General features: G+C 40.2%; 1 protein-coding gene across 3 annotated transcripts in view; it reads right to left on the bottom strand.

The window, feature by feature from the left end:
• The window catches only part of PARD3B (par-3 family cell polarity regulator beta), a 648,538-nt gene that overhangs the window by 594,543 nt on the left and 30,536 nt on the right, over positions 1–23,459 (bottom strand). For all 3 annotated transcript variants that reach the window (XM_044431728.1, XM_044431729.1, XM_044431731.1), the window contains exon 2: positions 16,700–16,801. In XM_044431728.1, the coding sequence (XP_044287663.1) occupies positions 16,700–16,801 (102 nt within the window). The remainder of the gene's footprint in view (positions 1–16,699; positions 16,802–23,459) is intronic.

Raw genomic sequence — 23,459 nt, 5'->3', positions numbered from 1 at the left:
AGCAAGTACCAAGCTGTAGTTACTTCAAATTATGTTTTATCAAAACCGCCAAGTTCAAGCTCTGTTTGTGACCCCAGTGTGCTTCAATGAATCAATAAGTTCGCTTCAGTTCCTGGTTCTGACTTAGCAAAGCAGGTATTTCTAATCTCATCCTCCAAGTGTACCAACAGAGAAAACGCTGAAGCCTGAATTATCTCAAGGAATCACATCCTTGTAGCCCTAAATTCTGGTTTAGCATTGTATTTGAACTGGGCATCACATTTCCAATCATGACTTTAAAGAGGTCTCCTGTGTCATGAGGCACGGTCCTTGTTCTGAGTAAACACACTGTTTCAGAGATCCTTTTCACAATGTCAAACCCCTCTGCGTTCACCCAGGGTAAAGTGCTGAACCTCTCTGAATCCTCCCTTTAAGCTTGGTCCCATTTAAGAGATCTTCCCAATCATCAGCTCAGAGGCAGGGCACTGGCATTCCACCCGTTTCCACCGCTCCTGCAGCTCTGACAGCTGAATCTTCTGCCTGTGCTCCCTCCTAGCAATGGTCAGCACCTCCTCAGCAGGAGAGGCATCTACATCCGACAGACTATTCAGCTCTTGGTGCCCCCTCTGGGTAGACCCTGAACCCACCTCCTGCTCTCCCATGGCCAGATCAGACCTCTCATCCCCTACTGCCCCCAGCTCTACCTCTTGAGTCTCTCCATTCCCACGGGATGGTTGGTCACAACCCCCACCTAGCTGGGGCAATGGTGCTTGATCTGTAGACATTCCCCGGCCTTGATCCAATACTGTCATTTGCTGACATTGCAAAACTGCTTCACCTTCACTGTCTGAATTACATCAAATCTATCAACAGATTCCCATCAAATCTGTCAACCCTTCTGGCTGCTTTTCCTTGTGTGTGCACACAACATCCTGCTTACTGTTGCTCTGGTCAGAATTTATATTTGAAGCTTAAGAAGGACGTTAAACTAGAAACAGTAAATGTATAAAAATAAATCTTTTCTACATTAGTATTACATAATAAGTTAAGCTCATAACTATCAGCATATCAATACAATGGCATCCAAAATCCAAGTCTGATTTGCTCTATTAGTATTCCAGCCATTAGCTTGGTGTGGCTGGGAAAAGATACTTTAAAATATAACTATTTTATAAGTCTTTGACTCAAGTACCAGTAAGTTACTTTGTAACAGTACAGAGCTTTATTCCCATGTAAATGTTAGATGATGCTACTGCTTCTTGCTATGAGATACAAAGTCCTAGAGAAATGGATAGACTTCAAGGAAAACCAAAACATAACAGCAAGTTAACCCTCATCACAACAAGAAAATCAACTAACATTAATTTGCAATTTGATTAATTTGCATAGGACATCCATAAAAAGTCCTAATTTCCTAGCTCTGGTTTATGATTTTAATGTATTTGAAACACAGTTTTTTGTAGAAATAAGCTTAGCTTATCTTTTACTATTATTATACTGATTATATTAAGTGTTTCCTCTGAAGGGAAAGTCCACAGATAGCATTTATTAATGGACTAATATTACCAAGAACATGCATAATGCTACCAGCATTTCAAAGTACTTAAACAATGCTTTGGCTAAAAAGCATGTGCAACATATAATCAGCAACTTTTAAAAAGGCAACAGAGGATAAAACCAAAATTCTATAATTGCAAAGTGATCGCTTTTAAACAGCATCACCACCATGGTATCACATTCAAGTCATAGGACAGAAAAAGAAGAACTGGTGAAGACACAAAGCTTCTGGTTAAGGGATGTGATAGGGGCAACAATAAACATATTCCAGCCCTCCCCTCTCAAATGTCCACGCTCAACCCATTCTATTCACATTATTAAAAACCTAAACAATTCAAACATATATTGAACTATACAAAGGTTAAAATATAATAAAATCAGTAAAATACTATATAAACTACCAAAATAAAACATCAAAATATACAGACCAAAACTAGACCAACACCATCTCATAGGTCTAGACTATTCCCAAAGGTGTGCTGGACCAGAAAGGTCTTTGCCTGCTTCCAAAAACACAACAGGGAGGGAGCCAATCTACCCCCCCCCCACCACCACCACCACCAGGAAGGGGTTCCCAAGCCTTAGGGCAACCACTGAAAAGGCCCTCTCCTATATTCCCAGCAGGCATGCCTTTGAGTGTGGTGAGACTAAGAAAGTGGCCTCTCTTGGTGTTAAGAGCAGGCCTTTAACAAGTATACAGTCTTTCAGATAGCTTAGACCTGAGCAATAAAGGGATCTTTAGGTCAAACCAGCACTTCAAATTATGCCAGGAATCAGACCGGGAGCCAATGAAGCTTTTTCAGCAAAGGAGCAGAGTGCTTCCTATAGTCGGCCCCAGTCAAGTCTGGCAGCAGCTCTCTGAACCAGCTGGAGTTCCTGAATGCTTGTCAGTGGCTGTCCCATGTAGGGTCCGCCACGGTAATCCAAATGGGATGCAACTGTGTCTTTGTTGTTAAGTGTACATTTCTAGGAATGGGTACAGAGAACACAGTAATTTTAACTGTGCAAATACACTCCTGGCCACCACTGAATTCTGGGCATCCAAGCTCCAGCTTGAATCCAGAAGTACACCCAAGCCCCAGAACTGCGTCTCTGGGGGGACTGTAACCCTGTCGCTATTCCTCAATCTACCTTTTGGCTGACTAGGAATACCTCTGTCTTATCTGGATTAAGCTTCACTTTGTTTGCCTTTGTCCAATCCATTACTGTTGACACATATGATTTAGCACTGACATAGCTTCCTTGGCACAGGATGGAAAAGAGAAAGATTGGATTTCATCAGCATACCAGTGATGTCAAACCTCAACAATCCGGACAACCTCTCTCAGCAGCCTAATGGTTATGTCAAGCAGCATGGAAGATGGAACAGAATAGCTCTATGGCCAGGGAGTCAGACAGAAGTCCCCCAGCACCACCTTCTGGGTTCACCCCTCAAGAAAAGACTGGAGCCAATGTTAAGAGAGCACCTCCAATTCACATGGGAAGGATACCATGGTCAATGATATCAAAAGCTGCTGAAAAACAACATGGATGAGCACACTCTTCCCTTGTCATCTGCTAAGGTGACCAAACCTGTTTTCATCCTATAACCAGGTCTGAAGCCAGAGTGAAATGGATCTAGATACCTAATCTCATCAATGCCTTGCTCTTATCTAATATCATGCCCAAAAATGGATTATTTGAAACTGGTCAATAATTATCTAATACAATGTTATTCAGGGAGGGCATTTTCAACATGGATCTCACTACTTCCTCCTTCAGGAAGGCTGGAACCCTGCCTTGACTAAAGGAGGCATTTAGCCACACTGCATACCTCATCTGGCTACTTTTATGAACCAGGAAGGGCAAGGATCCAGAACACATGTTGTGGCTCTCATCTCTTAAAGTTTCTGTCCACAACCTCAGGCTTAAAAATTACTCCATTCCCAGGACAAGCAGAGCCACAGTTTCATCCACTGGACAGTATCAGCTATACTAGTTGGAACAGATCTGAGCAACTTTGTCTGCAAAGTGCTGAGCAATTTTTTTATAGTTAGCTGTCAAAAGGTCTGAGTCTGCCTCTTGCAGGTCAGTATATAGAAGATCCCTGACCACACAAAACAGCTCCACAGAACAGTTCTCTGCTGATGCAACAGCAGCAGCAGCACACACACCTTTGCTGCTCATTACACCAGAGAAGGCCTTCAGATGGACTCTGTGTTCAATCAGATTCATTCTGAGTTTTCTGACAACCTTGCTCGAATTATTTCACTTGTTTCCTCACCAGCAGCTCCCTAGAAAACCAGGAAACGTTGGGAAAACTTTGGGAAAAGGTGTCCAGGAGAGTTTGTATCTGCCCCTCCCCCCCCTTTTTATTTTTCCATTCCAGAAATCACTAGGTCTTCAACAGAGTCACTTGCAGAGACAATGGAAAATCCCCATTAACATTAAGGATAGTCGGCTCTACACAGAACTCATTAAGTGAGGATTGGAGCTGACTAGAGGGTATATGATTTGGTTCACAGGTAACAACAACCCATCAGTTTAAAAACGGTAGGATCTTGTGCACAAGTAGGTGTTCTCCATGCAACATGCTTGTCACTTCTACTCTGACTGCACAATCCAAGATCAGTTAGCTCCTTTGTAGGCTGCAGCACTTAAAATCTAAATTCAGACCAGTGGGCTGCCTAAGGACCAAATGTAGTTCAAAGTGGAAGAGGCCAGTATGTTGCAGGCAACACACCCACTTGTTCCCACTTGTACACAACTACCCATCAGTTCTTACAATGAAGAGCTCTCTTTATGAGTGACATGCACTGTGTGTTTGTGTGGGCAAGAAAGAGAATTTATTCAAGCGCAGGAAACTATGATAATGTAACATCTGTGCTAGCCCAGAAGGGGCCAGCAGTAAACATTTGGCATATCTTCATTCACCATTAAGTAATATTAAGACTTATCTGCTCTTAACATTTAATTTGCTCAGCAATCCCACACCTGAACTCCTTTCAGCAGTCTAGTCACCTGCACAGCCTCCTCCATGCTATCAAGGAATGATTTCCTTGACTGACAAGACAGTGAAGTGATTGAAAATTTTCCCCTACCACCCTTCCCCACCCTAACCCTGCACCAGAAGATGCCTAGGCCACATCTAACTGTAGAACCAGCTCTGCTCCCAATCCCCACTTTGGTTGGAAGAGGGATGAACTATCAGTACTGCACAGTCACTGCTTTTGAAAGAAGGTGAAAGCACCAGCAACAAACTACTCCCTTTCCCCTTCCAAAGATAGCTCTTGAGCTAAAGTGTTATCGAGAGCAAATACTTCATTTTGTCTATCCTGAAAACAAACTAACAAACAAACAAACAACCCCCTTCCTCCAGTTCTTAGTATCTGTAAGAAACAACACCTTCAATATCATACAAAGTCATACAAGCCACTTATGCGTCCCTCCCATCATCACCTCAAAACCCACACAATTTTTATTATATTAATATTCTATTTTTTCCTGCAAGGACCCAAGACATCTTATATAACCATCCACTCCATTTTATCCTCTTAGAGTAGATTAGGCTGACAGTCAGTGACATGCCCAAGTCATTCAGTGACCTACATGAGCCAAGTGGAAACGACAACCTGGATCTCCTGAGTCCCAGCCCAACTTTCTAACCACTATAAAACACTGCACTTCTTCAGAGGGCATTTGTTCCAAATCTCTGACTTTATGCACCCTCTTCCACAGACTGTAAGTAATAGCAGTAAATACGTGCATCCTGGTTCAGGAGAAATTCTGAAACCTGATAAATGGACTCTGGAAGGTAGCAACAGAAGATGGATCCAGTTCAACAGCAACATAAGCCCATCCCTAAGATATACTTTTTAAAGACTTTAGACAATGCACTGCTATTTGCCATGGATGACAGCATTTGTTTACACTTTCTCTTTCCAAATGTTATTTTCCAGCCATGGGGGTATTCTTGAAATGCATTTGGAATGGAACAAACACTGAACTTACCTAAACACCAAACATGGAAGAACACTGAGCTTACAAGGAAGAATGTTAAAACTGAACTGTGTATTCAGTGAAGATCAAACAGAATTTTCTATTCCAATGCACTTTCTGATTCTGCCATAGACCTTTGTTCTTCTTCTGATTTCCCATAATATCCAAACTTGTATTTCCCAGTGTACTTGATTGTGCTCCAAATACAATGGGCCTGGTTCCCAAACTTGAGCTCACCTAGAGGATGTCATGGTGAGCTCAAGTTCACAACTACCCATGGTGAGCTTGCCACATCAAGGCCGTCCTCCTCAGTTTTATCTACCACATTTCGTCAAACGGATGTTTTAGGTAGACCCTCTCCTGCCTTGTTGGCCCTGATCCTGCATATAAGCACACACATCCTTGCAGAGCCTAGACATTTCATATGGCCTTAAGACATTAAGCTCTTCAGAGAAGTTAGGTTTCATCCCAAAATCTGGCTGGCTTAGCCTTGCTTCTGAGTATATGCTTTAGAAAGCAAACAGAACTGGTTCTAAGATTAGCAAGCATGTCACAAGTCACCAAGAGCAGCCTTTGGAACCTGGTAAGCCCCCTGAATTTGCTATGTACCTTTCTTTATTGTATTTGTAAGCCAGCCAAAGAGGAGTAAAGGAAACAAGGACGCTCAAGAAGCAAAGCAAAGGAGAGAGTAACATTTATTGTCCAATTATAACAATATATAAAGCTCTCAGTGGCAGCCTATTTCTAATGTTGTACTGTTCCTTTTATCACTTGTTGTTTCCAGAAATGAATATAATGCTGTATAGTTAAAAATTTCACACAATACTATTTCTGAACCATTTGTTTGGATGATGTTGCAAGTATCTACAGCTCCTACCCGAAGTGCTGAAAGAATAAATTATAAAACTCACAATAGCAGCCTCCTTGTGCAGATATGCATGGGGAGATATAGATGCAATGGCACTTCTTTCATCCTGAAAGCTCGACATATCTATACATCCAAAATTTGTACAAGGCGCAAATTTTCAAATACCTAGGAACAAAAAACAGCACTGCACCCCAGTGTCACACAGAATTAGTCTTGCACCCATCTTTTATAGCCCAAAAAGTTGCAATACAAAATCATATCCTCTCAAATCACAGGTCTTATACAATTAAGTGCCACTCAGATCTTTCTCCAGTCTTAAAAAAATAAGGCACCCCAATCAAAATGTCTCTTTTATGACTCCCAGAGATGTGTTTATCACAGCTGTTGACAAGGTAGCCCAGGTGTTTTTATAGGCATTAAGCAGTTTCTCCTATTATTAGTTTGCTGCCTGAGGACAACTGCCAACCATGTTCCTCCATTTCCCATTGCCTCTTAGAAGTGAACACTGCAGGGTTTTTTCCTGCAGGGTTGTTCCTTTTACTTTTCTGCAGCAGTAGGAGGCAAAATTGAAAAGAGTGGCTCTGAAGAAATAAAGGCAATTCTGCAGTTTTGAAATTACCACCATTTTGCAGCCCAGTGCCTCAAGGGCCAAAAATAGCAAAGATTACATGAACCTTTGCCTCTTAACCTCTCACTTGTATAAAAGATTTATATTATAGAGCACAGGATGAAGTATCAAATCTCTCCATTTTCCCTCCACAGAGGTCATACTTTCAAACTCAGCAACATCTGTTTCTGGAGTAGATATTTGCAGGCAATTACAAGAAGCCAAAAGGATATGGGAAGCTAGACTTGTTGGGGAAGGGGGTGCTGCCATATTTTACCCTGATGGTATATAAGCAAGTCTACCCTTCATAACCCTCAGTGAATTCTCTTAGGTGTGGTGACAAATAGCATGAACTCCAACAGCAAAATTTCACCAATTGTTTAATATCTCCATCCAGTATTCATGCTCAATATGCATCCTATTTGAGTAGAGAGTAAGTGTGCATCAATCCCTCTGAAGAAGGTCCAGCTTTTAACCTGACACATGAATAGTTCACAGGAATAAGTAGGATACTATTTATATACTTATACTATTAGCATATACCTGCTGGTCTCATTTTGTGTATCAGTTGTTGGAATATCTCTAGAGCATTCCTGGTCACAGAACCTATGAATAACCATACTGGTTGCCTCCAGGGTTCTCCAGCTTTGCAATTTTGTACAGCCACAGACATTTTGGAACGTTTCGTTCAACAGATCTACAAGTTACCAAAACTGGGCTGTTGCAATATTTATATATTTCAGAAATACTTCAGGGGGGCTATTGCCCAAAAAGTGGTTCCCTCTAACCACAGTTTGGAGAACGCCTATCCATAGTTAAAAGGTAAAGGTTTCCCCTTGACGTAACGTCCAGTCATGCCTGACTCTAGGGGGCGGTATTCATCTCCGTTTCCTAGCCGAGGGAGTCAGCGTTTGTCCACAGACGGTCTCCGTGGTCATGTGGCCAGCATGACTAAACACCAAAGTGCACGGAACGCTGTTACCTGCCCACCAAAGTGGTACCTTTTTATCTACTTGCATTTGCATGCTTTCGAACTGCAAGGTTGGCAGGAGCTGGGACAGAGTACGGGAGCTCACCCCGTCAAGCAGATTCGAACCGGCGACATTTTGATCAACCAGCACAGCAGCACAGCGGTTTAAACCACTGCACCACCTGCAGTCCCTTCATAGTTAGGAGAACTTAATTGGATTGCATTTTAATTATTTATATGCTATCCTTCCAACCACAAAAAGAAAGAAGAGAGACATACTTTCCTGGGACTGCATTAAAAAGCCCAATAGAGACAAAACATACTTAATCCAATTGGTGGCAGTAATAGGTTTTTGTTCTCTAGGCCTGAGACAAGTATAAGCGAAACAAAGAAAACCTGGAGGCTGTGCAGAAGACCTGTTCACTTTTGTTCAAATGGGTGCCTGTTCCCTCGTCTGCATAACCACAGATCTATTCTGGATTGTTGGGGAACCCTCCATATCTTGAGGGCATGTGAGAGGAGAAGGGGAAGTCTTGTTGTAGAAGTGTCAATCTGCTCACAGAATATTGGAAAGTAGCCCAGTGACTGACTAGAATCCATCGCTGGAACTGGTTTGCCCCCTCCCAATTTCCCACAATGATCTTAAACCAAAAGCTGCCATAGGAGCTGCTCAGTCACATTTTACTACGCTTTTTCTATCCTTTTCATTCCAAAAGGCTGGGTCAAAAGATATAATGGGGGGTGGGGCATTTCCTCTGGGTAGCTTGTCCAGCATTCGCATATTTTAGATCTTAACTTCCACCATCACAGCAAATAACAGATTGAAACAAATTGTATATTGAAATATTCAAATCAACATAAAAGCATTAGTTAAATGGAAGGCTGTAACATGTTGAACATAACCAAAAGCAAAATCAACAGAATTCTACTTTTTATATAACATCAAGTATCTCTTTCCTTCATATAAGCAGCAATCTTTTTTAATTCCCATTTCACATCCCATATCCATTTGTAACCAATGTGCAAATACTATATTTAAGCCATAGGAATGATACTGGTGCAAAAGCTACTCCTCCTTGTTAATGCAAGAATGTTGTCTGCAGCAAAGCTTTCCTTTGAAAATTGCTCTCGATCAAAGCTCTCTCCCTTTCACACATTTCAACCCAATTAGAGACAAGACAGATTAGTGTGAAAAAAGGCAGTTAATTTTAGAAAACGTATGCATAAAAGTCAAATGTTATTAATTATTACAATATTTCTAGTATATGACAGATTTATTTTAAAAAGGCAATAATGTTTTGAAAAATGACATAAGAACAGCAGATTAACTAATATAAGTCAACTAAATTTTAACTACATAATGTTTTTATTGGTCGTTTCATTCAAGCTCCATATTAGAGCTTATTAATAACACAGAAGGAAAACCACTAACTCTGAATCACTCATTTTCCAAATGGATGCACTGTGCAGACTAAAGTTTAAGAACCCTCTCCAAATTCACTGTTAATTAGCAGAAATTTTCAAAGAGTTTTTAGTGCACTGCTATGTTAGCACATACATCACCTTGCCAATATACACCATCTTCACCTGGGAAACCAAACAAGGAAAGAGCTCTCACTTCTAAACAGCAGCATAAAAAAGAGGTGTATGAGTTATAAACTGAAAGCAAACTCCAACACAGTGTTACACTTTCACAGATTTTTTTTTAATCCCATTAATACTACCATATGGTTTTCTGTTACTTTACCTAAGGCACCCAAATTCATAGCACAGGTGACATCTGACTTGGGAACCTCCCAGTTTATTAGTTAACCCAATAATGGGCAACTTCAGGGTGCCCAAGTACCATTTTTACCCATTATGGGCTGCAGCCCTGCTGTTAATACAGCACTAATTTTTGGCAGCAAACTGCTACAATGGCCAAATTTAGCTTTGAAAACAGCTAAATTTAATAATCTTACCTTTTTTACCTGTTTGCTGTTTAAATGGGGGAGGTGCCACTGCCACATTCAGCGGCATGATGGTAGCAAGAGTGTGGCTTGATGGGCTTGGAGGCAGGGAATAAAAATGATCCCCAGAAAATTTCATTGTAACTGTGAATGTTAGCAATACGGCAGCAGCAGCCTCACTGAGAGATGACACATGTTGCCCACCCTTGTCTTTATTGTTATATATCACACCAACTAGAGAGCTGACAAGTCCCTTGTGGAAATCTTTGTACATGACCTACAAGAATTGTTACTCCCAGCCACCTTCTGAAATGTGAGGATAGTACCACCAGGTAGGGCCAGGTGGTACAGATAAAAAAGAAATTAGATCTTCACTTTGGACTTCAGTTCCAAGTATTCCTGACCATCTGCCATATCAGCAAAGACTTCTGGAATCCCAAACATCTGAAGTTCTACCTGCAGCTCACCCATCTTGTAAAGGTTACTGAAATAATGTACACTAAGTACAGTAACACCTTGGTTCATGAAACGCTTCTGTTCGTGAACAATTCGGTTCGCGAAAAGAAAGTTCGGCAAAATTTTGCTTCCATTCACAACCTCCACATCGGGTGATGAACACAACCACGGCCATCTTCCCCACCTGAACATGAACACGGCCATCTTCCCCACCCAAACATGAACACGGCCATCTTCCCCACCCAAACATGAACACGGCCATCTTCCCCACCCAAACATGAACATGGCCATCTTCCCCGCTCTGACACATGGTCGTGGCTTCCTCTAGTCAAGATCGTGGTCGCAGACAGACCCGCGCACACTTGCTGTGAAGCTTTTTTGTGTGCTTTTTAGCTGAAGGAGATCTCCCCGATGTCCTTATGGAGGGCGACTCTCCCTCCAAACAACAACCTCCTCCCCACCCACCTTCCTGTCCTCCACACCAGAAAGTTAGTGTTCTCTCTCTTCATACTGTACTGTACTTTGTTTCATATTTTTGTGGTTAAAAAAATACATATGGTTCAGAATGGATTAACCTTATTACATTGAACCTTATGGGGAAATTTGATTCGGTTCATGACCAGAGTCATGGAACGAATTAAGTTCATGAACCGAGGTACCACTTTACTCCAAATACTTAATCTTTATAGAGCTTGGTCTTCTCAGGATTATGATTATTGAGATAAGGGGCCCAAATAAGGGAGGGACATGGAAGCAGGCAACTAGAAATAGGAGTTTAGAAGAAGGAGAATGTAATGGTGTGTAAATGCTTGGACACATTCTTTACTCAGTGTGGCAAACAGTCTAGTTCACATGGATTAAAAAAAGATGAATGGAGAACAGAGTTGAGAATAGAGGAATGGGGAGGAAAAAAAATAAGACAGGTTTAAGCAGCCGTAGATAAAGCAGAGCAGGTGAATATATGGTGGGCCATGGTAAATGGGCCATGTGTAGCAGCTCCAGATTTGAGGACTTCAAGGGAACAAACTTTTTTAATTATATCGAAGGGAAACTGACCTAGGAAGCAAGATGGGGAAAAAACTATATAAGGAGACTAAAAAGGTAACTTGCAGAAACAGTTCTATTAGGAAAAATGGGTTTAACATAGCTGTAAAAAGGCATACAAGAGGGAGGTAGTCAAGGAGTTAAAGAAGCACATGCTTAATTTCCTTTTTGATCAAGAATTTTTCTCTTCTCCTAAAAAAGGCAACTTGCATAAATAGCTGCTTCTATAAAATATGGAACCGAAGAGTTCCATTGTATGAGAATACTTTCTTGTTTTGCTCATCATCTCCAAAGCCCACCCCATTCCTATTACCTCTAACAGCTGTTAGCCAGCTCTTCTCTAAAATCCCAACAGTTAATTAGCAACAAGACACAGTAAACATGTACAGCCTGCCACATTTAATTATACTGTAATTTTCTTAAGTTAGAAACATCACATTATTCAAATTTCTTTTTTTAAAAAATCCAATTTTTAGCCTTACATTTAAAAACATCTCTAGGTTTCTGACAACTCTAAGATAGTTACATTCCATGAAGTTGCTGACATGCTTTCACTGAAAACAAGTCATGTCAGAAGCTAATAAACATACTTCAAAAAGAATCCCTGTATTTGTTTTGGCAATGTGTTAAATGAAAGTACTTTTCTAGTACTTTTTTTGTCCAAGCCGTAAAAAACTGTAAGATACAGGCAGCCCCTGAGTTACGAATGTCCCAGTTGCAAACAACTTGTACTTAGTTGTAATTTTCTGCAGAATTTTTTTTTAAAAAATTAATAGGCTTTCTGGCATTTAATTAAAAAAATTCTGCAGAAAATTATAATCACCATAGAGAGGAAAAGTGAAAGAGGAGAGCAAGAGGCTTCCAAAGAACACCTTCCTGACGCACCCATACAGAGAAGGAAACCTCTCCAGCATTTCCTTGCTGCAAAGCTGAGTCACTGGTGAGTTTGGATGCCAGGAGGAACCTAGAGAGACTCGCAGTTTGTTCACTTTCAGGGGGCTCCTGCACTCCAACAAACGTAGAGGGTCAACTATACTTGATCTGACTTGCTTACAAATTTGACTTAAAGATAAATCTCCACTTTTTTCAGGAACGTAACTCATTCATAATCCAGGGACTGCCTGTTTACTACTTTAAGGTAATGTATTTCAGGCATTGTGTTGCGTCTTATCTATTCACTCTAATTCCTTCTGCAAGTATTTCCTAGCTACTGGCCTACCAAGAAGATGCTTGTTCTTTATCACTATTTTTATTCAACTTTAAAATGTAATTCAGTTCACAGTTGACTATTAACAAGGTACTTTATGGAGGCTTCCAGAATGTGTGGAACTCATTTTAAAGGCTGAATACTACAAAACACAGAACAACCACATAAAATTATATCAAAAATAAGTCTGGCAGTTCAGTCTACAATTATTAAGAACCCTTTTTTAAATGAAACTGAAGAGCCTTGTGCTTTCAAAAGAACCCTTTCTATGTACGCAACTCTCAACTCCAAATCCCTTTAGACTATGCAACATGATTAACCATGAGTTTTAAAAACAGTTTAAAAAAAAATGGCCTCTGTCGTATAGTTTTTAAAAATAATTTTCCCTCCATAGGATCATGCTGTCTATAAACACAGTGTCACAATATAATGATCTGAGCTTGCAATTAAGTATGACTTACACAGCATATATATATGAGAGCTGTAGAGACCTGTTCTCCCCTGCAGAGGAAGGCAGAACACGCTCCAACGGAGCAAAGCTTAGGGAGCCAAGGTTTCGTTTGGATGCCAGGAAGCACTTCCTGACAATCAGGACCCCAAGGGTGTGGAATGGGCTTCCACAAGAGGTCATTGAGGCCCCATCGGTGCGGGTGTTCAAGGATAGGCTGGACGTCCATTTGGTGGGCATGTCGTGAGCGGAGCCGGCTGGTGCCAGGGGTCGGACTGGATTGCCCGGGAAGCCCCTTCTGACTCGCTCTGTTTTCTATGTTTCTATATATATGCCTGTTCTACAGATAAGTTAAGGGATGCATGAATTTTGATGAAAAATACAGTGTTGTTATCTGTGGAAGAGATGCACAGCAGTAAGTCAGTGACTTCAAATGACAGCCATGAATAAAAAGTTGTGTATGCATGCAGTTCTCTTTGCCAAAATATTTCACATACACACAATTAATTACAGCTGTCTTTGTGAAAAGGCAGGTTGCTTGCCTGTAACCTTCGTTCTTTGAGTGGCCATCTGTGCATCACACATTATGGGTGCTGCGCCTGCGCCAGGAAGATTAAACAGCTTTAATGGTTTTTGGCGGGAACTCCGCACCCTCCCCCCACATTGTATAAATGGGCAGAGTGCCCGCCATTTTTCCAGTCAACTGAAGACCACCTCTTTGCCCCCAGGTGAGATAAGTAAACATTGAATTCGACAGAGAGTATCACTGACAGAAATTAGCTGTCAGAATAAAGAGGACAGACATACACAGATGTGGACATGTTTATACAGCTATCTATATCAGATGTATAAAAAAAGAGTTATTTTGTAAACCCAGTTACCGACACTGAGTGGGGCCAGTGGGCGGGTTGTGTGAATGCACAGATGGCCACTCGAAGAACAGTTACACGTAAGCAACCTGCCTTTCTTCATCGTGGCCTCTGTGTATCACATATTATGGGTGATTAGTAAGCTTAGCACATCCGGAGGAGGGACGGTGTCATCACTGAAGAACTGAAGAGAGGACTGCGTGGCCAAAAGAACACTCCTATCTGGCCCTGCTGTCTAGGCGGTAGTGTCTCGTGAAGGTGCACAGAGTAGACCATGTAGCCGCCCTACAGATGTTGTGCATGGGAATGCCAGCAGAGAGGGCAGAAGAGGCCATGACAGCTCTTGTGAAATGTCCCTTAGGAGCGACCGGTAGGTCCAATTTGGAGAGACGATAAGACAGTTCAATTGTCTCCACGACCCATTTGGAAAGTCTTCGAATGGTAACTGGAGCTCCCTTGCCATGCTCCAAGTATTTGACAAACAGGCATTAGGTTTTCCTAAAGGACTCAGTTTAGAATCAATAGAGGCATCGTCGAACGTGTAGTATATGCAAGGAGTGTTCGATTGGTGTTGAAGGCGTAAGAAAGTAGGTCGGAAGGACAATATCTTGATTGACATGAAAAGGGGAAGCGAGCTTAGGGAAATAAGGTCAGATCGGTGTGAAGAACAACTTTGTCTTTGTGAAAGTTCAGGTATGGAGGGTCAACAAAGAGCGCACAGTTCACTAACTCTTCTAGCTGAAGTAAGAGCTACTAGGAAAGCCATTTTCCAGGAGAGAAGGCGTAGATCAGTCATGGTGAGTGGTTCGAAAAGAAGCTTAGTAAGAGCTTGAAGGACAACAGAAAGGCTCCATGTCGGTACTACTGATTGGTGCTTGAAGGCTTTGTACTCTTCTTAAGAAACAACGGATAAGGAAATGAGACAATACAGAGGACCCTGAAACGCAGCCCCAATGATGTGAGATTGCTGTGATGTACACCTTAATGGAGGTGGGTTTAAGTCTACCCTGCTGTAACGAGAGTAGAAATTGTAAAATGTTCTCAATAGTAGCAGATTGAGACACAAAGTTGTTAGCTGTAACAAATGAGGTGAAGCGCTTTCATTTAGCACTATAGGATCGGCACGCAGTCGGCTGTAGTGCAGATTGGAGAATGAACTGTAAGTAAGGGTGAAAATCGGTCAATACCAATGTCAATACCAATGGCAGCACTGTGTCAGGGAGTTGAAAAGTAGCAGAAAGCTATGCCAGAGACATTGTATGTGTCGAATCTGATGAAGGTGTTGGTACTGATGAGGAAGAAGAGTAAATTAACGAGCCAGGCCATGAGGCTAAGAGAGTGTAGATCTGGATGTTGAATGGCGCCGTGTTGTTGAGTGAGCAGATGTGCAATTGGAGGAAGACGAAGAAAGTTGTTGTTGGAAAGCTGAAGAAGAGTTCCCAAAGCTTGCACATCGACTCCAGTCTCCTGGACATTGGGTACGGCTGATCGGGGAGCTGCCATGTATACATCATCGCTTGCCTTAGAGTTGTTATGAATGGCAGAGCAATGGAGGACGAGTCCTCCCTTCTGATAATGTCATATATATTATCTTGGTTGGGATCGATGTGATATTGGATATTGCTCTCCAACGACTTTGTCATCCTGGACAGTAATTCCCCAAAGTTGCCATGTGAATCTCCAGGAAAGCCTGGACCTTGCGTGGAGATAACGGCATCTGGCAACGTCGACGCCAGTTGAGAGTCATGCTTTCCCTCCATATGTGTCACATTTCCCTGAGATGGATGAGGAGCAGCAGCCTTAGATGGACCTACCACAGTCTTCTCCACTGAGACCTTTTTCATGGTGACCAAAGCCTGGTCCAACAGCCTTTTCCGCATAGTTTTTCCGGTTCTTGCGGGCCTGTCTGGTAAAGGACTGGCAATGTCCGTACTTATCTGTCCTGTGACCTTACCCCAAGCATAGAAGGCACAAGTTGTGTGAGTCAATGGGGGACATTTTAGTCCCACACAGTGAACACTTGCAGAAAGCCGCCCGCTGCGCCATCGAAGAAAGAGAGAGAAAGACAGCGAATGAAAGAAGAATTAACAGGAAGAACAACAAGAAGAAGGTTTTTATTGTTGTTGATGATGATGATATTTTTGGGGAAGGGGAAAAAGGGGTAAGGGAGGAAAAAATGATATAAATGGGGGGACTGGATGGGATATAACTTGGATCAAGGAAAAGAAAAAGGCTGTAAAGTCAAGAGAAAAAAGTAAAACTTTATCAGAATATAGCTATGAGAGACAAGTGAAAGGCTCAAGTGAGCACAACAAACGGCAGTCACAAGAAGACTGGGGAAATGGCGGGCACTCCACCCATTTCTACTATGGGGGGAGGGTCAGAGTTCGTACCAAAAACCGTTAAAGCTGTTTAATCTTCCCGGCAACAGGCACTGTGCTTGCGCAGCACCAATAATGTGTGCTGCACAGAGCCCATGATGAAGAACCATATTAACATGCATCAAATGCACATCTAACATCAACATGGCCTCATTGGACTACTCTTTGGACTACTCTTTCCAGTAGTCTTACTGTGAAGGGGCAGCTGCTTTAGCTGTTTTGGCTAACTCAACAAGTCAACTAGTATTTTAATTATTTTGGACATTCAGCCTAATATTACATTGTCATATAGCTTTAAATATACTAAGTTATTTGAGGATAGAAAGGCAAGTCAGACCTTAATTCAATCTGACAATTTCTAGTTAAAAATAACATTTTCCATCAACCTTGTCTTTGTCATCCACAACATCTGCCAGGATATCATCTGGATCCAGGATTCCCCCATCTGTATACTCCAGATGGTGAATGTTCACCCAATAAGAAGGATCCTGCAAATGAAACATAGCAAATATTCTCATTAATCACCATTTTAGCACACATCAGTCATCAAAAGAATATAAGGAGATTCTGTCAGTAACTTAATTATAATAATTTTGCACACGGTCATATAAAAAACTAAGACTCAGAATATTGTGATTTTTATAATATTTAATAGTTGTAGATTCAAATGAAAACTGTTATTTTGAAATGCATATTGAGCTGGATCCAGATATGCACTAGTAGAAAAAAAATGTTATTACATTCTGTTAACCGTTGCATAAGGGGTAACAGGAGCAACTGTGCAGTATTATGTATGCAAGCCTTGTGCAACGCCCTGTACTAGAATCTATCTTGATACATTCACTGAGTTATGCATTACAACAATCCACTGTATATTAATTAATATTTATATAATTAGCATATATTAATTAGTCTTAGGACTGCTGTGGCATATGCCAGCCACCATTTTGAAACCCTGTCCAGCAGTTACTGAGGTTTGTCATGTCATGTAAACGTGCATGACAGGGTTGCCCTAAGAGGTAATCAACCCTTGCATAAGCCATGGCCTGTTCTACATCAAATTGACCTATGGTGGCTTGACATGAGGTACAAAGTAACCGACTATACAATTTCTTGAAAAAAGAAGCACATCTTCGTATTTACATTTCTTTTCTCCCTCAAGAATCTTGCACTAAGGCATAAATACACCTTCGGATCAAATGCAGTAAATTTTCTATCCAAAAAGTTATCAAACGTTCTTTTAACACCTGATAACAATCCAAAACTAAGGTTCCAAAATAACACCAAATTATGCACTCTTGCACAGAGAATTATCAGGCTCCAGAATGTCTGCAATATATAGACCCATTATCCAACCTTCTCTTCATGCCTCTGATAGATAACTTTATGCTAGGAAATTGTCTAACAGAAAGTATTAGCTTTAACCTTCAATCATCGCTAAAGATGCAAGATGGTATTCTATTCAAGCAGGATTCGCACTATTTCACTGTAACTGAAATAAGAAGCAAAAAGCACTGTTTCAACTTTTTGCCATGTTGTCTTGGCTCAGTGAGTCTGTGTCACCACTCAGTTCTAAATGGTAGAGTCCATGAGTTTCTACTTCAGCAGAATATTTTAACTGCTTTTCTTTGACAACCAATGTTATTCTGTCACAAGCAGAAACTATCCTCTGTTTAAAATAGTTAAGAAACACTGTAGTTAATAGGTGAATGAACTACCCTATGTTTGCAAGGCTTCTACATTTCTGGCAGTCTTCCCTTTTTTAAAATCATACAGTATTTGCCCCTCTCCAAGCCTTGAAGCTTGCATTTCTTCTTTTCTGCCTCCCCATGCAAGAGGAAAGGAGATTAAAAGCTTCCAGTCCCCTTATACACCCAAAATTAGTTTTAATTTTCTCTAAAACTGGCAAGTTCTAGTTAGGCTACAGACCAGGCTCGGACTATGGTTTGCCATTTCATGCGAGTGCAACAATTAGTCCTAGGTGTTTGCAATACTGATGCTAAAGCCTTAAATAAAACTTGTGCTTCCTTACAGTAGTTCAATATCATAGCTAGCCTGCATTTTTATTTAGCAGGAAGAATATATAAGGAGTTGTGCTTGATATTTTGTCTTACACTCACTTCCTGCATGCTGTTTGTCCAAGAGGCAATCAGCTGCTTGTAGGCACACCACAAGCAGGAACTGAGTGCAACCGCACCCTGCTGTCCATGTTCCCCAGTAACTGATATGGATAGGCATACTGCCTGCAATACTGGAGGCTGCATGCAGCTATCAGGGCTGTTTGCCTTATTTTCCATGAATTCACCCTACCCAGACTGAGGGAGATCACTACACCTTATGGAAGTGAATGCCATTATTTATTTATGAACTGTGTAAAGAAGTGTTTCCTTTTATCTCTCCTGCAGCTCCCACTAATCAGCTTCATTCCTCATAATACCACTGCATTCTGGTATTATGAGGAATGGAAAAAAATCTCCTTATATACTTTCTCTATCCCATGTATAAATTTGTACACTTCTAGCATGTCCCCCCTTACTCACTGCTCTAAGAGGCTGTATTCTTTCAGCACAGAGGAGTTGCTCCAGCCCCTTGAGCATCTGAGTTGCTCCTTTCTGTACTTTTTATAACCCTATAATAATTATTTTTAGGTGAAGTGACCAGAACTGCACGCACTTTCAAATGTGGCTGCACCACAGATTTGTGTAAGAACAATATTGGCAACCTTATTTTAAATTATTTTCTAATTATGTTCAATATGGAATTTGTCCTTTTCACAATTACCACACACACTGAGTTGACCTATAAATTATAAAGTCTTGCTACTGAAGTAAAAGCAATAGTTAGTAAAACTCAAACTGTCTGAATACAGGCATAAAATATTGACAAATATTTAAATACTAAATATTTCCAACTAGTAAAATTAACACAAGAAGCTTCCAAGTACCCACCCATCTCTTTACATCAACTGGGCACAAACAACTTGACTCTACAATGGAATGATTTATAATGGTACTAGTTGTGCTACAATTTCTGCCAGGCAGTTCAAAAAATGGGTTAGGCAACTTCCAAGGTTATTTGTGGTACAAATTCCTTTTAGTTTCACATCCTCCCATGATGTAAACACTCCAATTTTCCCTGCACCAGTTTGCTATACATTCTGGCAGTGCCTTTTTCAAAATTTCTGCAGAGAACTGATCATATACGCAAGCACTTATTAAGAAAACAGTCAATCCTGCTCCAGTCCCCAACGTTATTTTAATCCTTTTTCTACAAATTGTAAAGTGGACTGATTTTAACCGATTCAACTTACAAACACAGGTGAATATGCTTTGTTAAAAGCAAGCCTGCCTTTTTCTACAAGCATTTATTATATTCTGTCTCAAATTATTTCATCTTTTAGCATCACTTGGGGGTATCATTTTATATTTAATTCAGATTAATATGTCAATGGGAAGCTAAATACCTATTTATACAGGCAACTGCATTTTTCAGAGGCACAGAAGCAGCCTTGCCTTTTTCCTGCATGTTATGTTCACATTTAATTTGGTACTTGATAAATTCCAAAACCTTACGTGCAGAAAAAGCACCATCAGAATTTGTTCCAAAATTGTTCGAGCAGTATATATCAGAAGCACACAGCTGGGTGGATAAATTGTGTATGCACCAGACACTGCCCAGATCACTAAATACAAATTAATTTTCCAACTGCTCTGAAATCCCTCCTCTTGACTCCCTACCTATGAGAAGGACAAGATAGCATTCATCAGACCCACAATTAGGTGCAGTTATCTCTGTGAAGCCTTCCCTAAGCAACTCTGCATCTTTCCTTTTCCCAACCATCTCAGGCATACATGAATATGAACTCTCCTGATTCCCACAACTCTGCCTGTGTTCCTAGGACCAGTGTGCATGTGACATTGCCGAACCTTGGCTCCTGCAGGAAGTGTAAAGCCTGTATCTTTTAAAATATGAGTGAAGGACTGTTCTTAAGTGTAGAATCTGTATCTTTTAGAATGAATAAAGGCCTGTTCTCATTGTCTCATCCTCCCCACAAGATTTAAGAAACATTTTGGCATCAAGTAAGAATTTTCAAGGCCACTTCGGCCTGTTGACCTCTTAGAAGGTACTGCGCATGCGTAATAAGTTTATGAATAGTAAATGACACACCTCTCATAGATGATAGGCTCATTAGCATGAACATTGGATGTATGAGCGGGAGGGGGGGACATATTAAGGAGCAGTATGATATAGGCGGATGGGGAAGATTGTGACTTCTTAGTAACCAGCCAATGGTGAAGCGGGGATAGTGTTGAGCATGGGGAAAGGAATGTGTAAAATCTCTTGTAAACAGTAAAAGATTGCTCTTTGTTTCTCAGACTACTGAGGCATTGAGACAGCCTTTGCAAACGCTTTTTGTATGGAATAAACTGCTTGTACCCACTCAAATCCTGTCTCAAGGAGTTTTAAATCTCACAGCTCCAAAAAAGAATTTGAGGATTCACCTCTGGTGGCATCTTACAGATGATCACCCATAGACAAAAGCTGCACCGAGAGACATCTGAGGTTCCTTGTATTTGAAAGAAACATATCTTACTTTCCTTTCAAGCTATTTCTTCCTTTAACAGAACAATTGGAGGGAAAACCCAACCGGATTTTTCTTCCTCACATGAGATTATTCTTTAGGCCACAAACATATTTATTCTGGAATAAAGTCACCCTACTATAATTCAAAGTATAATATGGAAACAGATGTGAGGATGCATGACAAAATATGGAACCTGTGTTTCAATTTTTAAAAATAAAAAAGGGATAGTCTAGTCTGCTCAATATGATAGTCTGTTATGCTGAAGCTGTATTATCCCATTTAAACACATAAAATTCACATTTTCCAATTATTTTAATATTTGCTAGAATTACCTCAGGCAAAGAATTAAGGGAAATGAACTGGAGGAAGAGCTTTTCAACAACACATAAGTTCTGTCTGTTGGGAAACAGTAAATAGCATTTTCTCCCACACTGAAAGGATTCAAAATTATACCACACTGTAATATCAACCCTTCATGTGTAAATCATAAATATTGCAATTCTGATAATATTCTAAACTCTAAACTAAAGAGATTCACAAGAGAAATGGAGGAGGAGGTTTCCTGTTTTCTCCTTTTCTTTCTTTGCTTTTTATTATTTTAAGAAAAAAAGACAAATGGAGTTGGATAGGTGCCTGCAAGAAAATCTATAAGTAAAAGGAATAACAAGGTGAGTACTTTAACTCATACTTTTAAAGCAATGTCTTAGGTGTTTGCTTCAATATTTCAAAATTAATCAAACCTTTCCAACACACATAGTCGGAAAGAAGACTTCCACTCAGTGGTTCAGGAACAGGACCAGCCTCCTTTACCTATTTCCCAGAAAATTTTGTCATGTATAACCCCTCAGAATTCAGCTCTTGAGAGGAATTAACACAGGACTTTCTTTAAATACTTTAAAACTAAGTTTTTGTTGATGTGCAGAAGTTTCAATCTAAGAATTGCCTGTATAATTGCAATAACATTTCAACAGTCCATGGGACAGTGAGAAATTTACCAAGTTTACTATCACAACTTTAAGATGCTTATCTATTTATGCTGCATACATGTCATAGGTACATGCTAACTGGGCAATTTCAAAGTCAACTGAATCAATTAAAATTTATTTATTTTTATTTATTTAAACAATTTCTATGCCGCCCCATTCGCAAAAAGCCTCGGGGCAGCTTACAACATAAGTAAACAATTATATAATTAGCCTTAAAAATCAGGAAACATCTCAGCACATACATAAAAACCCAATAAATATGATCAATAAATTAACAATTAAAATAACTTTTAAATAAAAAGGACTTGGCCTGCCGCCGAAAAACAAATAACGACAGCGCCAGGCGGACCTCTCTGGGGAGTGCATTCCATAGGTGGAAAATACATTGCATACTGTTTTATATAATTCAGCATTGATTTCTATTAAAAGGTTTAAACCTACATCTTTTTACACAAAAATTTGCAACAAGTCATGCATTTGTATTCATCTTTACAACATGCATTGCCATCTTATAAAAGCAGATATACTTGTAAATTTTTTGCTTTTCTTTTTAGCATGGAAGGGTCAAACAGCACACCAAGGATATAATTTCCAACCTTTAAAAACTCAATTATAGTAGTAAGAATGTTTATGTTAAATGTTTTATGCGCACATTATCAAATGATTGGCACAATCCAAAGAGCTGATATCTGGGCACGATCCAGATACAGTTAAACATTTGAGCTCCGTGTGTTTGAAAGGGATAAACACATACATGAAAATTGGTTAATTCTCTGCTCCAAAGAATGAATTGAATTAAATACATTCCAACATGCCTAATAAAAATGATCTGAGGTACAGACAGCTAACATAGCCATGTCTTCATCCTGATGCAACCTCCTTAACCACACATTCATTGCTGCAAACATGGTTCCTCTCTAAGGAATAAGCACGGAATAAGCTTCAGAGCCCACCTCCCCTGCCAAACTGCTGAACTGTGGGATGTTTGCTTTTTCAAATGTACACTTTATTTGAGGACCTAGTTTCTCTGTACTTATATCATTAGAGCAACCACTTTCACCCAAGATGAAACTCAAAGTAGAATTCATACATATACAAGTGTATTAAATTATTGATACTGGAGACCAAGAAAGAAAAATAATATGTTGTTAAGGAATGTAACCTGATGCCAGAAAACAAGTGCACAATTCTTGCAAAAACATGCTACAAACACTCCTTACTCAAAGACTCAAAACTAAAAAATAATGGATTTTCAGTGTAACGTTTGCATAGGTAAGCCATTATTAAACAAAAGTTTTACTCAAAACTGTGAGCTATGATCATCTCTCTTAAGGTAGTTAGTGAAAATATAAAACTAAAAACTTTATAAAATCTGATTAAATGCAAAAAGCAAACACCCAAGCACGAATCTAATCAGATTTTTAAAAAAAGCTTTCCGTATTTGCAAGTGTTTGCAAGGGCTGTCAAAGACGGGACATTGTGGAAGGCATTAATTCATAGCACAACCCTACATCCAAGCCAATCTGATGGCGTGTAACAACAAACTTCCCAGCAGTGAGCCTAGAGTCACTAAAC

This window comes from Varanus komodoensis, unplaced genomic scaffold (genome assembly GCF_004798865.1).
Source record: "Varanus komodoensis strain SLA01 unplaced genomic scaffold, ASM479886v1 scaffold23, whole genome shotgun sequence".
Classification (NCBI taxonomy): Eukaryota; Metazoa; Chordata; class Lepidosauria; order Squamata; family Varanidae; genus Varanus; species Varanus komodoensis.
This window is presented reverse-complemented; position numbering and strand designations above follow the sequence as displayed.